This window comes from Cyphellophora attinorum (genome assembly GCF_001299255.1).
Source record: "Cyphellophora attinorum strain CBS 131958 chromosome Unknown Contig23, whole genome shotgun sequence".
Taxonomy (NCBI): domain Eukaryota; kingdom Fungi; phylum Ascomycota; class Eurotiomycetes; order Chaetothyriales; family Cyphellophoraceae; genus Cyphellophora; species Cyphellophora attinorum.
The window spans coordinates 372,372-388,694 of record NW_017253251.1 but is presented as its reverse complement, the minus strand read 5'-3'; the positions used below and the strand labels follow the sequence as shown (position 1 = coordinate 388,694).

Below are 16,323 nucleotides of genomic sequence, written 5' to 3'. Positions count from 1 at the left end.
GGCTTCTTTCCTGCATCGCGACCTTTCATCTCATATTCGGTCTTTGGCTTGGAAGCCACCATGACCGCCACCCATGAGCAAAGTGCTCCTGCTCGAACTCGGGTCCTCGGCCAGAAACAGAGCAAGTACGGCTGTATCACTTGCAAGAAACGGAAGGTGCGGTGCGATGAAACGATTCCGGCGTGCCTTACATGCGTTAAGTCTGGTCGAGAATGCGCAGGCTACAAGCGTATCTCAAAGCTGCAACATGCTGCATATCAAGATCTTGTGGTCTTAGAGCAACCGAGTATCTCCCCGAACGGCTCTGCGACTGCCCAGCCTATGATACGGCTCGTCATAGATTGCCTGTCGTCGGATCCTCATCGGCTATATAACCAAGCGTCCGGAGAAATTTTCCAGACTATACTGCCTCAGCTTGCCGCGACATGGCCATGTGTTAGCGCTTCAGCAGCAGCCCTTGGTGCCGCCTACGACTTCTCCGTGCTCCGTCAAGATCGAGCTGATGGCAGTGCTGTGGCAACGAAGTACTACCTGGAGGCACTTCGGCAGATCCAGGAGGAGTTGAAACAGAGTGATGCATCAATAGTGCCTCTGCTTTTGGCTGCGGCACTGTTGGCTGCGGCCGAGAGCGTCCAGGAGCAACAGCATTTGGCCTTCAATCATGTATCAGGAGCCTTCTGCATGGTGCATCTCAGGACTCTGGGACGTGGTGTGCTGACGAAACCCGCACGGCTGACCGAAGGCCTGGAGCCTCTCATCACCATGTATGGCGAGCTCGATCAGCATATTTCGTCCTGGTCATGGGGTCGAATACCTGGGTTTCCACCGATGCCAGTGCCACCACGCTTGCAGGATCTACGAACGATTGAAGATCTCATCGAAATGCAGCCAATCTTGCAGCAGCACTGTTTGCATCTGATCGGAAACGCAGCACATTCAATACCTGATGCGAAGCAGATTTGTGTCCGGCACGAGTTGTTCAGCCAGCAGCACGACTTAGTCGCAGGCCTCAGACGATGGCTAAGTGCTTGGCTCAACCTTGTTGACAATTCACACGCAAGTGTCTCCCTAAGCAGTTTGCGACATTTACAGATTCTTCGGATCCAGATGCTGAACATATACATCGCCACATCCAACATGAAGCCGTCATGTCAGACCTCATACGACGTATACGCTCCTGATTTTGAGGAGATCATTGCGTTGGCTGAACAGATTTTGCAATCAAGCTCCGAGAGCACGAGTTCCGGTTCTTCTCCAAGCACAAGCGCAAGTTCTTCAACTATGTCAACGCCTTTTGCGCTTGTGCCAGGAGTAATCCCGGCATTGAGCTTCACCGCACGCAAATATCGGGCGCCGATTGCTCGCCGCACTGCGCTCAGACTGCTGTCACGAGCTGGAATTGAAGGACCCTTTCACGCGTCATTCGAGGCTCGAGTGGCTGCGCACTTGATTGCATTTGAGGAGCAAGCGCACTTCCTTGACCCTCCATTATCTGTGTTTGACGATGCATTCAACGTGAGTTTGCCGCCCGCTGGCTCTTCCATGCCTCCCGAACGTGACAGGATTTGCGTGGCGTGGGTTGTCATGGAGGTAGACGAGGATGAGTCGTCTTGCGGTCCAACCAACGATCCGGCACACACTGAACATCACCATCATGATCACGGCCCGAAGTTGCAATACGCGAGGAGCAGGAGCAGATACTTACACGTCACGCGGGCTCGAGGGCAGCCATGTATGCTTGGACCGAGGCCTGGCATATTTGGTAATCCAACGGGAGGCTTGGTCAGAATCATTGATGGAGATGGGCTCTGTGCTCTAGAAGATCTCGCGAATTTCGAAGGACAGCGAAAGTGGGATCCAATTTCGACGATGGAAGTTCAGTATAGATGATAGATACCTGTACATATGTTCCCGCCTTCAAACTATTGCACCAGTCGTAAACATATGTCGGCACGATGCGTGTCATCCGGCTTGGGTTGTTTCAAATGACGTCGCCTGGCAAGAATTGGGAGGGTATTTCGATCTCGATGCCTCCAGATAACTCCCATCTTGACATAATTACATGCCACTTTTTCACGAGCCTGGTCATCAACTCTCACTGCCGGCTCAAGAGCTACGTGTAGGATGCGGTAGGCAGCTTTGATGGCCGACTCGCTGTTTAGCTCGGCCTTCTCGTATGTGGGCTGGGCGTTTCTCCCAGCGGTACAACCTTTCTTTCTTCAAGATGTACCCATCACTGACCAGTGTTGACAGCAAGCGACGAGATTACTGCAGTCGCTCTACTACCGCCTCACATACCCTGCCGGCAGTCGCCAACCACACCTGGCGAGCCTCTGTACGCGGTACACCACCGCCGAATCCGTGTCATCGTCCTTTGCCTCTACCTGATCTACACCCTCACGCAGGCGCTGTACGATGTCAAAGTGGCTGGCGACTTCTACACTCTCCTCGGCGTCACGCCCTCGAGTCCCGAACGCGAGGTCAAGTCCAAGTTCCGTCGCCTTGCCGCCATTTTTCACCCAGACAAGGTCCGCGACGAACAGCAGGCGGCGGAGGGGGCATTCGTTAAGCTGAAATTGGCGCAAGACACAATCCTCGATCCCGCAAAGCGGTTCGCATACGACCGCTTCGGCCCTGCCGTTGTAAGCCAGAACAGGCCGGGCCTCAAGACGACGACAGACTATGTGTATCTGGGGCTACGAAGCAAATTGCCAGAGTATATCGGAAACGCAGTCGTGCTGGTCGTGCTCAACTATGTCTGGCTGAGCAAATGGGGCCAGTTCTGGCGGTACTATGCTGTTGCGGTCATGGCCTTCCTCGAGCTGTACTTCCTCACGCATACGTTCACTCCCCCGCCTGCAATGGCGAGGGCAAGTGCAGCTGCCTGCGCGCTGTTTCCTCAGCTGCTGCCACACCATTTGCTGCCTTTTCAGATCCTGGCAGTCGCTAGGAAGCTGTCCATGTCGCTGAATATCTTCATTTCTCAATTGGCACCACCGTCAGCCAAGGTCGCTGCGGATCCAAGTCAGCAGATTCTGCAGCAGGTGGCTCAGTTGAGCAATATTGCGACGCGAGTCGATGAGGAGGCCACTGGACTGCTAAGACTGCAAATGGCACCATTCCAGGGCAGTCCTCGGGAAGTGCATATCTTACGAGACGGCATGCGCGAAAGTCTGATCGCCAATGCTGTTCAATCAAGTGATGGTGTCCGACAAGCAGTACAGGAAGCGCAGATCAGGCGGCGGGCTGCTGCTGCTGCTGAAGTCGACCGATGAGGGATTGTGTCGGACATACCGTTGCGTGGTTATGATCTTTCAAGACAGCCAAAGCTAGGTCACAGCAATAATGCTGTACGAAGTAGCAAATCTGGCCGAATCCGGTGCATGCTGGAAGCGAATATGTATAGCAACCCCTGGACGGATAGCCTAGCACCGTGTCTCGGTGCCTAGCTCCGGAGGGCAACTACCCGCGACATTAAAGCACCAGGCACACCCTACAGTAAGTTGTCGTTCTATTACGACTTACTCACGACCACTGCCGAATACGTTCGATCACATTTAACATCTTTTACTGTGCCTGCACCAAGCAACGACTGCTCGCAGAGGACGTCACTGGGTTTCTGGTCAATGTAAAAGTTGAACCGCATTCCAACAACAACGTTCGATGACGAATCTAACGGGTACCAACCTTGAGGCTAGGCTGTTCACGGCCCGGGAGACCCGCTTCTGCAGGTACCTAAGATCAATATTCGGCTGCCCAGGGGTCAGTCTTTGGGGGCTCTTTCGGGTAATCGGGGCTCAGCCTCCACAAACAATCAAACTGTCTACGCGTTGAAGTCGTTGGAATCTGCTCACCTGCGATGCGACCTCTCTTTCGCCTTCCTGGACACCTCTGTACGGTCCACGCCTGACGCGGGTCAGCGTCTGCGCCCATACCAGCATGCTGCTACTACGAGCTGGATCATCATCGCAGCACTCGCCTTCGCCTGCCATGCACAAATCACGACCACATTGTATTGGCCCACGAATACCTCCGATGCACAGGGCCAGACAGCTTTCAATGAAGGAGACACACTCATAGTAATGTGGAACGCAATGCAGGGCGGTCCGGACGATCTTTGGATTGCTGGCAGCGATGATCAGTACCATAACAGGATCGCATCGAATCAGATCATCGCAGAAGATGGCTCAATCACTTACAAGATCGCTATGGGCAACGAGGCCATCAGCGCGAATGCTGACGGCTCGTGGGGGCTATTCTTCATTCCTACCGGTGCCCAATTCGACAAGAGCGCCGAATCGACTTACAATGCTGGCCCCCGATTTCAGTTGTTCAAAGCAGGAGACCCTATCCCGAATAGTGAAGTGTCTGCCACGTCTACCACCACAAGCGCAGCATTTAGCCCCACGGCAACCTCCGTGGTCGTCTCCCCAACAAATGCGTCACAGCCTACAAGTAACGCAAGCGCAGACAACTCGCCAGGCCTGAGCCGCGGAGTCCTCACAGGGATCGCGATCGGCGGCATCGTCGGCGTATGTGCCATGCTTGGTCTTCTGTTTTGGGCACTTCGACTAAGAAGGAAAGTCAAAGCTGCCAACAATCATCGATCTTCCGGCATCATTCCACCGTCGGGTATCATGCCAGAGAAGAACGAGCCAAGATCACCGGGGATCAGGACAGTCAGTGGTCTTCACGAGGCTCATGGTGACCGACATCAGCCGATCGAGATGGAGGCTAAACGGAAATCGATGTATCACGTCCATGAGATGGCTGGATGAGAGCAGGTTGCCAGTTCTTCCGAGAAAGCATTTCGTATCCTAGCTTCAAGCAACCAGACACCTGCGTTCATTCTGGCGACGCGTCACAAACATTGGCCGGAGATCTAGCATTCCGACATGCAGAGCAAGACACAGAGTCCCTGGCACGAGGCACCATCGCCATTATGACGGCCATATAGGGAAGTCAGGACCTTCTAGCCACATCTTCTGCGGCCAGACTGATCAATTCTGCTCGGTCCTCTCTCGCAACAGGTCCATTGCTGTTGCCTGCGTCTGCGCGGAGCAGATCTCGTCCCAAATGCGCCGAGGCTGCGCGGCAGAATCAACATTCAATTAGAGCTTGCGAACAATGGCACTGCGATGTCTTGCATGACACCTACTATGGGCTTCGAATCTACTCAGATATCAGGCGGCAGATTGCTTGAAGTTGTAGGACACGTTCGGAGCTTATACCCGATTGGCTTGCCGAAAGACCTCGGCGATGACTTTTGTGTTTGTGGGGGCATCCGAGGAGCATCGCAAGGCAACCCCTCTTATCGTATCCCCCAGAACTTCGAGATGGAAAACGGCAGAATGCGAGGCCAGTCGCCTGTATCAGTGGATTACGAAAAGAATCTGCTTCTGCCCTGAAGGACGTCTCCTACACAAGACAGACTTATTGATAGACTCCGGGTGCAGCAAGGGCAGTCAAATCGATTAATGTTTCTCTCAAACCCTCAAGCATATCTCTAACAGCTTCACCTCTCGTTCTTGGACTCTTGCAGATCTTCCTCCCTCGACGGCCCGTCAACCATCGAATTGTCCTCCACCGATGCCATGGCACCCATCATCTACCAAAACACTGGCCCAACCCCTTGGGTTGACGTGCCTAACCTCGACTTGTTGACCTTGCTGTTCGGTAAATCTGCTCCTGCTCCTTTCCTTTTCCATCTCTCTATCTTTTCCCCGTACACAGCTCCATTTCAGACGGACGCGCCCAACCCACGGACCTTCAGCCTTGCTCACCAGCTTCACAGACAGCGAACACGCCCCCTTCCAACCCGAAACACCTTCGCACCTGGATTCCCAGTCCCCAACGAACTGCCTGACCAGAGCTCAACTCCTTACGCTGTCCCAACGCATCGCCCACGGCTTGCGCACCAATCATGGCCTAGGCGCCTCCGGCCTCAACACCGACGTCGTCACCGTCATCTCCTACGGTCAGATCTTGGTCCCGGCGCTGTTCTACGGCGTGTTAATCGCTGGTGGGGTCTATAGCGCCGCGAGTCCGAGCTCTACTGTCGGAGAGTTTGCTAGGCAGATTGAGCTCGGCAAGTCGAAACTGGTGGTCATCTCTCAGGAATTCGAGGCGTTGACGAGGGAGACGCTTCGGCTCCACGGACAACGACTAGGAATCGGGACGGAGAATGTGCTCGTGCTGGATTCTACACCCGACAAGTGGAGTCTACGCACGCTGGACTCGGGGGACAGCGCCATCTCCAGCCGACTGCTCGACTGGGAGCGCATCACGGACCCGAAGAAGTTGAAGGAGAGCCTCATCGTGATCCTCTGGTCCAGCGGTACGACAGGTCTGCCCAAGGGCGTCATGCTCTCTCACCAAAACCTCGTCTGCGAGACCTACCTGACGGCATTGTCCGGACGAGCGTGGGGCGAGAAACAGCTTCAACATGATCCCTCCTGGACGCCGACGCCGTACCGCACCCTCGCGCATCTGCCATTGAGCCATATCGCGGGCTTGTTCGGGTACATCATCGGGCCACTGTACTCCGGCGGGCTAGTGGTGTGGATGCGGAAATACAACTGGAAGCAGTTCTACGAAAGCGTGTCCAAGTTCCAGATCACATTCTTGTACACCGTGCCCAGCATCTTCCTGCGCATCGCGAAGAGTCCTGAAGTAGCCGACCACTTTCGGACAGTGGAGACAGCAAACACGGGCGCCGCGTCAATGGACGGGCCGCTGCAGCGCGCTGCGAACAGCAAATTGGGCAAACGCGTAGGTGGGGTGGGGAAAGAGGAGACATTTATTGGGCAGACCTGGGGGCTGAGCGAGACGACTGGTGCCATTACTGCGCAACCCAAGGGGGAGGTTGATGATACGGGCTGTATTGGATCTGTGCTCCCCAACGTCGAGATCAGGCAGATCGACACCGATACGCTGAGGGATGTTGAGCCGGGAACGCCGGGACATATGGTCGTGCGCAGCCCTCTTGTCACTCAAGGCTACTTCGGCAACCCTGAAGCGACGGAGAAGAGTTTTGTCGTGTTACCGGATACGCCGAAGGATCCGGGGGAGAAATGGTTCCTTACGGGGGATATTGCGGTGTATAGGGATGGGAAGTTCTACATCGTGGACAGGGAGAAGGAGATACTGAAGTACAAGGGTCAGCAGATCGCGCCGGCGGAGGTTGAGAATGTGCTGGCCACGCATGAGGCTGTAGGAGAGGCGGCGGTTGTGGGTGTGGAGGATGGTGGAGAGAGTGGTGCTGGGGAGGTGCCGAGGGCGTATGTGGTGAAGCGGCCTGGGGTGGAGGTCAGCGAGGACGAATTGAAGAGGTATGTGAAGGAGAGAATGGCAGAGTATAAGCAATTGAGGGGTGGCGTGGTGTTTGTGGATGAGATCCCGAAGAATGCCATTGGGAAGTATCTGAGGAGGGAGTTGAGAGAGAGGGCGAAGAGGGAAGTCGGTGGTGGTGTGAAGGCACGACTGTGAGGTGATGGCCGATGCTGCTGGGAAACAGCGAGAGTGTGCTTCCGGTCGACGAGAGAGGATCGTAGAAAGACAGACAACAACTCTGGAAGGCACATCTCCGGTGAAATTAGCTCGATAGTACTGGGCGAGCAAGTGCTGGCGCGGTCGCAGAACGTTCCTCAGGGTAGCGACTCCGTACCTAGGTACGTCTTGCTTCACCCGATCCTTGAAACAAGCGGAAGAGGAGTCCAAAGCAGCTCGTATCATGATCCCGTTGGCTCACGTTCTGTGTGTGTACCGCCTACCGACTTCTTGACAAAAGTACCTACATAGCAGTAGAAACTTCAGGTACAGACTTCAAAGACCTGCGTGCTGTCGCCTTCTCCAACAGGCAGTGACCAATGCCTCGGCACCCCCAACTGCCGCTATCAGTACCCTCCAATTACCTTACAAATCAAGATCCTTACATACCCTTGGCCGCACAACTCCTTCGGATTGAGCGTTGACGTGCTCGATAAGAGGTAAGACGTCAATCGTGAACAAGCTCTCTCTTTTCTGTGCATCTGTCAGGCGAGAAACGCGTGGACAGAGCAACGGTAAAGCGGACCGCGGGAGAGTTGACGGACGGCCTATTGAAAACTTACGAGCGTTTGCAGGATTCGTAAACCACACATCGCGCGAGGTTGCCACGGGCTTTATCATCAGGTCTAATCGCAGAGAACAGCGGTTCGAATCCAGCAAAGACCATCATAAAAGCTCGACGAACGTCACCTCCACCAGCAGCTCTCCTGGACACAGCCTCGACAGCATACGAGCATCGCAACACCAGCAGCAACCATGGCCACCAGGCTCGACACCTCGAACCCGCCCTACCCCAACATCCCCTACTTCACCCCCAAGCACCTACAAACCCCTGGCGCCCCGACCGCCTTGAAGTCCGCCTCTCCCAACAACGGCACCACCGACGCCACGCCCACCAATGGCACCACCGCCTCCCCGAAATCCGTCCCAACCCTCTTCAGCCCGCTCACAATCCGCAACACAACCCTCCGCAATCGCATCCTCGTCGCCCCAATGTGCCAATACTCCACCGCCCCCACGGGCCCAACCATCGGCCAACTCACCGACTACCACATCGCGACCCTAGGCCACTACGCCCTCAAAGGCGCCAGCCTGGTCTTCATCGAAGCCACTGGCGTTCAGCCACGGGGGCGCATCAGCCCGAACTGTCCTGGCTTGTGGTCGGATGACCAAATCCCTGGGGTGAGAAGGGTAGCGCAGTTCATCAAGTCCCAGGCTCGGTGCCAGGGATCCAGCTCGCGCATGCGGGAAGGAAGGCGGGTGTGGTGGCGCCGTGGGTTAGGGATATTGTGAAGGAGCGGCTTGGAGGGAAGGCGCCTAAGGCGGTGAGTTTCAGGGCGGGGGAGAGCGAGTGGTCGGGTCCGGAGAATGAGGTGTGGGGACCGATGGGTGGGGAAGGGGAGACTTGGGATGGGTTGGTTCCCGGGAAGGATGAGGCGAGTGGGTATGTGGTGCCGCATGGGATGACGGAAGAAGAGTGTCGGGAATTGGTGCTGGATTGGGGACGGGCGGCGAAGCGGGCGGTTGAGGCGGGGATCGAGGTTATTGAGATTCATGGCGCACATGGGTATTTGATTCATCAGTTTTTGAGTCCGGTGACGAATCGGAGGAGGGATGGGTATGGTGGAAGTTTTGAGGGAAGGACGAGGTTGTTGAGGGAGGTAGTTGCGGAGGTCAGGAGGAATATTCCGGAGACGATGCCGTTATTTTTGAGGGTTAGTGCGACAGAGTGGTTGGAGGGGACAGACGTGGAGAGGGATGTCGGAGATGGGGGAAAGAGTTGGACGGAGGAGGATACGACGAGGTTGGCGGGGTTGTTGCCGGGATGGGGGGTGGATTTGTTGGATGTGAGTTCGGGTGGGAACCACCCGAAGCAGAAGGTCGATATGTTCAAAAGCAAGGATTATCAGGTAAAGATTGCACAGAGGATTAGGAAGGAGATGAAGCGGCAGGGCAAGACGTTGTTGATTGGTGCGGTCGGGTTGATTACGGAGGCGGAGCAGGCGAAGGGCATCGTTGAGGAGGCGGAGGTCGCGGTCGCGATGACACAGAAGCCTGCCAACGGCGATGCGGATGGCGAGGCGATGGCCGACGTGATTCTTGTGGCTAGGCAGTTCATGAGGGAGCCGGAGTGGGTGCTGAAGGTGGCATGGCAGTTGGGAGTCGATGTCGCATGGCCAAATCAGTTCCTGAGGGTGAGGTTTCCTAAGCTTTGAGGGTGAGTGGCGCACATAGACAGACAATACATGAGAAGGAAAAGACAGAGATAGATCGAGAACATGGACAATAGAAGTGTCCAAATCATCCCACGAATTCGTCCTTTCTGCGAGATATTTCCTTATCAATGTGTGCAACAAATGCATTCGGGTATATAAGCTCGGACGGGCATCCGATGTCCATCATGTATTTGATTGTCCCAATCAGCAACTGGTATGGCTCGCAAGTAGAGCCCATAAATATATAACACTATAGCTGCCTGCAATATCTCCAAGATCTCAGTGACACAGCAGCGAAGAAAAGCAATGGGACCCGCCATCCAGAGATCCCAGATTCGAAGTCTTCTTAGTCCAGGAAAGTCGATATTCATCAGTTCCCCAATCTGAGGAACTGGTTCTGTAGTTGCCGCTTGATCTCAGCTGCAATGGCATCGTTGTCAACCGAGCCTCGAGGCGAAGCGATCGACGACTCGTCAGTAGTGTTGGAGTCGGAGCGCGAGGTCTTTTCGACAACCGGGATTTCGATGGCTTGCACGTTTGCTGTCTCAATGACCGATGCGGTCTGTGCTGGGGACGAGATCTTGGCTTCGATGCCAGTTGTAGGTGCTAGTGAGAGAAACTGCATGGTGGGCAATCGGTGTTTTGGTGCTTTGGTGTCGAGTATCTGGGTTGATGGACTCTTTAAATTGCTGGATGGAGGGCGAGCGTTGGTTGAGGTCGACTGAAGGTGATGGTTATGAGGCTTAGGTCTTGTCTTGGGCTGTTGCAGGAGGCTATATGCGCCGACAGGTTGCAGTCAATGTAGTGCTTGGTCAGACAGGTCCAAAAGCAAAGTCAGGCCGACGTTTGGCCACGTTCTGCACGTTCCAGTACCTTTGCTGTTTCGAGTATGCGTGCTTTGGTGGGTGGCGTGGGGTGCTGGTCTTTCAATATTCTAGCACTGGCATGTGGCAGCGTTTGTTATTGTGTGGGCTTGTTCAGCGCGTGACAGAGCGATTATTCACCACGTGCTATGGTATGCTCAGGTAAGCGCGTGGAGGTTTCAGTACGAGGCTGACAAGCGGTGTGCGTGGGATGCTCAACAGAATAGATACGACGTGTTCGAGATTCTCTTTCAACGACTTACTCTATATTTCCAGGAGCAGCGGAAGGTGAGGATGTATATAGTTCCTACCTGGACAGACATGACTCGGGGTAGGGACAGGTCTCGGAATATTTGGGGATGATTCAAGGCTGCTCCGATCGCAGAATTCCCAGTGGCCAGATTTCCAATCTTGGACGGGTGCATCCGGCACCACATGATGCGAAGTCGCAAGGTTTGGACTTGCTATCCGGTATGGAGTCGCTGGTTGGTGCGTTGGACTAGACAGAAGCATGGAGGAAGGGAATTGTTGTTGTTTGATAACCGTACCTCGGTATGGTCGTCTGAGGTGAAGATCAGATCCGCTTCCAGCCGGAGATGGTTTTCCAGCCCCACCTCATGAGGCGCACTTTCTCGTAGTTCAGGTTGCAAGGTCATGGGGAAGGCGCAAGTCACATGTGGATGCGATGGCCAGGCCTGACTCGGGGATCGTCCGATGTATTCACAGCCAGCATGGCAGTGTTGGGAGTTTGAGTTCTTCCCCAAGGATACCGTGGTGACAATGGCCCCGTGAAGTTGTCGATGACGCCCGGTTCGCGTTCTGCGACACTGACTCGCGAAACGTTGCCAACGACATCATACAACAACTCACTGGCAGCCGCGTTGGCGGAAGCGGCTTCTATGACATCGAGTCTGCCATGCTAATCGCGTTTTCTGGCGTGTTTCAAAGCAAGCCAGATCTCACCCTCGGCTGCTCGGACCAGCGGCTGGGGCTCTTTCGGCTATACTGTGACGTGCTTCCTGGATGGTGACATGGATCGCAGACTTTGTGAGCGGTCGCAGAGAACATTAATTATCACCATAACGTGCTGAAGGAGGATGGTAGAGAATGGTTGAGGCTCTGTTGAATGCGCTACAAAAATGTAGAAAAAAAAACCGCCGTTGCAGTTCAAGGCATAAGGCTGATTGCCGGCTAAAGTATTCTAGGCATCGCAGCCCCGGTGTCGGCGAGCTTTGATGTCATCGGCGTGCGAGCACCCCCAAAATCTGGGACAGGTACCTTGCCGTGGATGTGCCACGCGAAGAGCTTCTGACAAGCTTGACCCTGCGCATGACTTGCATGAACGTTGCTCAAACATTCCAGGTACCGTAGATCATCAGCCTCAGTTTCGTCCCGTAGGCCAGAATCAGCACGGCACCCACAATTCGAACGCGATGGCCTCCTTCAGCCTAGGCAACGTCCCACACTTCCGCCCATCCCACATTTTCCCACTGCTCGGAGGTGTTGGAATGGTGCTCGGCGCTGTTCTACCATTAACAAATCCACCCAATGCCATTCGAACATTTGGTCTGCCTGAGCACATTGCCCGCTCAGGGCCTGCACAAGCCTGCTTTACTATTTACGGCTCGAGGGCTGCATCCCTTGGCGCAGCGCTGTTCATTTTCTACTATCAGGGGAAACTCAAGGCGGTCGACACTATCCTATCGCTCCAGGCGTATGCAGGTATCGTCGACGCGTATGTATGCTGGAAGGAGGGCGTACCACGGAAAGCAGTTGCTAGACTCGCGACAGGGCTGCTCGTAGGTGCATGGGGTATCATGGGCTTGACAGCGGGAGACAGTACAGTCTAGAGTACGTGGTGGTCGTGCTTTGGAGAATTCGGCTGGCTTCTATGCACTCTGTCGGCTATTCTGGTCTCGAAGCACAATTTTGGCTGGCAGGCCAAGCCTGGGATGCGCTTTGATCTCTCGCTCGTTGCTCTCTTGATAGAGCTGTGAACCAAACAAAGGAGGTGCGTCCGATGGGTACTGCGGAACGATGTCCATATCCCTTATGGTCAATGCCAAAATCAGCCGGATCTCAGTCATGGCATGCTCCTGGCCGATACAATTTCTTGGACCTAGCTCGAATGGTCGATAGGTGTTCTTGCGCACATACAGCTCTTCGCCTTCTCTGGCAAGAAATCGTTCCGGAATGAATTCGTGTGGTCTAGGAAAATACTTTGCCATTCTCTGCTCGGCCGAAGAGGCAGACTGTAACATGAAGCCGTGTACTGGTAGCCTTGTACCTGTCTCCGGATGAATCAGGAAGAAGTCTTCCGGCGCCTGTCTGACAGACCCGACCGTCGGCTGGAGCCGAAGTGTTTCCTTGATCGCGGCAGTGGTGTAAGTCAGCTGGCTCAGAATCTCTGGAGAACGTGATATAATAGCGATACTGTCTTGCAGCCCAGATTTGCCCAGCACCAGGTTCATCTCTTCGCGTACGAGAGCCAACTTGGTCGGATTCTCGTTCAGATATGCATAGACGAAGCAAAGCGTGGCGGTAGTCGAATCGTGTCCAGCGAAGAAGAAGATCTTGAATTGAGATACCACGACATCAAGCCAGTGAGGATCCAAAGGTGCAATGGTCGAACAGTCCTTCGTGTAAGCAGCTATGACCAAGTCTGTCATGGTTTTGCTGGCACCTTTCGGAACTTGACTTTCGATGCCCGCGATCACGCCCGGGAGACAGACTTTCCGAAAAGCACGATCGTTTCTCCAGGTGAAGTAGTAGCGCATGGGATTGAGGAGTTTTTGGAGGCCCATTGGCGAAAAATGGGTTGCGGTCCACGAGACTTGGTTGCGAAGGGCTGTGTAGAGGGCGTTCTTCGCAGTAAGACTTTTCAATCTCACTCCTCTGACGACCATTAGCCTGTCGCAACTTTACTGTGGAGCAACGAACTCACAGGGCTACTCGGCCTATCACGTCAACAGTCAACTTCGTGGCCACGTCCTCGAGTATGAAGGTCTCTCCGGTCGCAGCTAAACCTTCAAGACACTGTCTGAAATCAAGGACCTCCTCCAACATAGCTGGCACAAGAGAAGTAATGTTCTTAGCAGAGAAGCCTGGGTTCAATATGCTTCTCCATTTCTTCCAGGCCTCACCGTGCTGTAGGGCTAGGTCGTTACCTTGCGTCCAGCTCCCGAATTGCCACTGAATGAGGTCGTGCTTTGGCAGTGATGGTTCTTGACAGAACTGGCGCATCATATCCGGGTTGAATACAAAGATGCTCGGAGGTACCACAGGCCACAAGTCCAGGTAGCAAGCATCATACTTGCAAACCTCTGGATGGTGCTTCATCAAAAGCGTCGGCATATACTGTCCGTGTATGTCTGAGGGGTACTGAGCCATCAGCTTGCCCAGCTCCGCCAGATGTCCCCATAGCATCGAATGCGGCAATGTGGGCTAAAGTTGTCAGTTGCTGGTCATGCACGAGGCTAGCCAGTAGAACATACAATGCCATATTTCTCAGGTATATCGTGCACTAGCTTCCTCACACGATAGCCTTTCAACACCGCCTGAGCGATTTTGATGCATGCAATAAATGCGAAGACCCAGAGCAGGTGCGACGCCAAGAAATTCGACATCTTGGTTGGCAGTTGCAACAGGAGCGCTCAACGGAAGTAAGAGACCTGCAAGACGTTCTTGAAAGAGACAAAATGGTGTCCATAGGTGGTTTCGTAAGATCCATGGCAGCTTGAGTCGACATGCCGCACATCATATAAGCTCGGGACTTATAAGTCCGCGCTATGCTGTGTTCTGGGGCGAAGAATTGATACAACACCCAGAGGTTGCCTCGCAAGAAGATTATGACGTATGTGATTGGCCAGTAGCCATAAGCGGAGCCATTTTCGAGATGGGTGCCACAACCCGAACGCAAGATCGTGTTCTGCTTCATCGTTCAGAAGACCAGTTTCCCATCAAGGACTGCAGCTTTTGGACGTTGGTTCCGAAGCACGCGTTCATGTCGGTAGACATTAATTGGGACACCATCACTGGTGGTTCTGATGGAGAAGCCCTTGCACTCAAAATTCGCGATTTCGTCCACGACAAGTTTCAGCAAATCGTGCTACCTCGCTTCATCAAATCAGTCAACGTCCACGAGTTCCACTTTGGATCGACATGTCCAGAGATAGAGATCAAGGACATCAGCGACCCACTGCCGGACTTCTATGAGGATGATGGTGACAGCAGTGACGATGAGAAAGATGCTACAGCGGAAGGAGGCGCGAGGCTATCAACCATGAGTAACTTACCCAGCCTGGACACTGCGCGCGCCAACACTGCATCTTACGTCGAGGCACAAGACCGTCACAACAACCGTTCTCATCCCGATAACCCATTTGCTGAGATGGCTCGTGCTGGCACTCCCGGCATACCTGGCGGCACATCTAACTTCAACTATTTCCACATGCCAATCAGCGGCCTTTCGGGAGCACAGACGCCTCTGGCAGCGGTAGCCAGTGGCACGCCATTCACGCCCGTCGGATGGCCCATCGATAGATCTCAGTCACCAGTGCTTAATCTGCCGCCAGGAAAGAGAGCGCAGCAGCAGTCCAGCCATGCTCATGAGCACAACGACCCATCCACGCGACCGTCGACAGCAAACACGTTGCTGACCCATGTCGAATACCCACCAGACAACTCTTCAGCGTTCTACGGCAGTCCCCAGAAAGTCGCTGATGATCCCTCATATGACGCAAGCTCTCCGATAGGGACACCGGGTATGCACAACGTCCAGCCGACCGACTTGCAAGTCGTGGCCCGGGTGAAGTACTCTGGAGACGTTAGTCTCATGCTCACGGCCGAAATTCTTCTCGACTACCCAATGCCCAGCTTTGTCGGTATTCCGCTCAAGCTATCGATTACAGGAATGACCTTCGACGGGGTTGCTATCATCGCCTACATCAAGAAGCGGATGCATTTCTGCTTTCTTGACCCGGAAGATGCAGACACATTGGTCGGTGACCATGTCATGCAGGACGAGCCATCACAAGATGGTGCTAACCGAGCCAAGCCGAAGAGTTCGCTTCTCGATCTGGGTCTGCTGAAGGACATCCAGATCGAGAGCGAAATTGGCCGTCAGGAAAGCGGCAAGCAAGTTCTCAAAAATGTTGGCAAGGTGGAAAGATTCGTTCTTGAGCAGATTCGAAAGATCTTCGAAGAGGAGTTTGTCTTTCCAAGCTTCTGGACTTTTCTCGTCTGAAGATGTGTATCGCCCGAAGCGAGCACCTCAGCATGCATACCCGCACTGTTGGGATCCTATCAGAAATTCTTTGTCACCAGGTCCGTCCCGGATCTTGAAGTCGGTCAGCCGGTTTACAACCCTGTCAGGCACCAAGCCAATCAGAAGCCGATAAAGCTTCCATGATCGGGGATGGCATGTGCCACGTTGCACACCCGTCTGTGACAGACAAGGATTCAACAAGAACATCTCATGACTTTCCATACTCGCGATCAACTTCGACGAATCGAGTCCGTGCAGAGAGTGATGTATGTCCTCATGGGCATCACCAAAGCCTTGTTTCATGCGAGCAGGTGACGTCGACGTCTTGGAGATCTCCCGGAGGCTTTATCCAAGCCCACCAAAAGAGACCCCGTGGCGCCGACAGAGTTTCAATTTCGCGGCTGATGGCGGGAGCATAAGTAGGTCCCTC

General features: G+C 54.2%; 7 protein-coding genes across 7 annotated transcripts; 6 read left to right on the top strand and 1 right to left on the bottom strand.

The window, feature by feature from the left end:
* Positions 1-60: 60 nt before the first annotated feature.
* Positions 61-3,275, top strand: AB675_4036 (Chaperone protein DnaJ; the record flags this gene model as incomplete). The annotated part of the gene is made up of 2 exons (XM_018144144.1): positions 61-1,515; positions 2,310-3,275. The coding sequence occupies 2 exons, from the start codon at positions 61-63 to the stop codon at positions 3,273-3,275; spliced, it is 2,421 nt and encodes an 806-aa protein (XP_017997518.1).
* Positions 3,276-4,094: 819 nt separating this feature from the next.
* AB675_4035 (uncharacterized protein) lies at positions 4,095-4,778 on the top strand (the record flags this gene model as incomplete). Its single annotated transcript, XM_018144143.1, has 1 exon — positions 4,095-4,778. The coding sequence occupies one exon, from the start codon at positions 4,095-4,097 to the stop codon at positions 4,776-4,778; it is 684 nt and encodes a 227-aa protein (XP_017997576.1).
* Positions 4,779-5,594: 816 nt separating this feature from the next.
* Positions 5,595-7,488, top strand: AB675_4034 (putative acyl-coenzyme A synthetase; the record flags this gene model as incomplete). Its single annotated transcript, XM_018144142.1, has 2 exons — positions 5,595-5,676; positions 5,795-7,488. 2 exons carry the CDS (start codon positions 5,595-5,597, stop codon positions 7,486-7,488), a joined length of 1,776 nt encoding a protein of 591 aa, XP_017997480.1.
* Positions 7,489-8,304: 816 nt separating this feature from the next.
* AB675_4033 (putative NADPH dehydrogenase C23G7.10c) lies at positions 8,305-9,764 on the top strand (the record flags this gene model as incomplete). The annotated part of the gene is made up of 2 exons (XM_018144141.1): positions 8,305-8,730; positions 8,784-9,764. The coding sequence occupies 2 exons, from the start codon at positions 8,305-8,307 to the stop codon at positions 9,762-9,764; spliced, it is 1,407 nt and encodes a 468-aa protein (XP_017997595.1).
* A 2,296-nt stretch (positions 9,765-12,060) lies between these two features.
* On the top strand, positions 12,061-12,477 carry AB675_4032 (uncharacterized protein; the record flags this gene model as incomplete). The annotated part of the gene is made up of 1 exon (XM_018144140.1): positions 12,061-12,477. One exon carries the CDS (start codon positions 12,061-12,063, stop codon positions 12,475-12,477), a length of 417 nt encoding a protein of 138 aa, XP_017997577.1.
* Positions 12,478-12,516: 39 nt separating this feature from the next.
* Positions 12,517-14,253, bottom strand: AB675_4031 (monooxygenase AflN; the record flags this gene model as incomplete). Its single annotated transcript, XM_018144139.1, has 3 exons — positions 12,517-13,522; positions 13,572-14,071; positions 14,122-14,253. 3 exons carry the CDS (start codon positions 14,251-14,253, stop codon positions 12,517-12,519), a joined length of 1,638 nt encoding a protein of 545 aa, XP_017997499.1.
* Positions 14,254-14,522: 269 nt separating this feature from the next.
* On the top strand, positions 14,523-15,872 carry AB675_4030 (Mitochondrial distribution and morphology protein 12; the record flags this gene model as incomplete). The annotated part of the gene is made up of 1 exon (XM_018144138.1): positions 14,523-15,872. The coding sequence occupies one exon, from the start codon at positions 14,523-14,525 to the stop codon at positions 15,870-15,872; it is 1,350 nt and encodes a 449-aa protein (XP_017997554.1).
* Between the last annotated feature and the right edge of the window lie 451 nt (positions 15,873-16,323).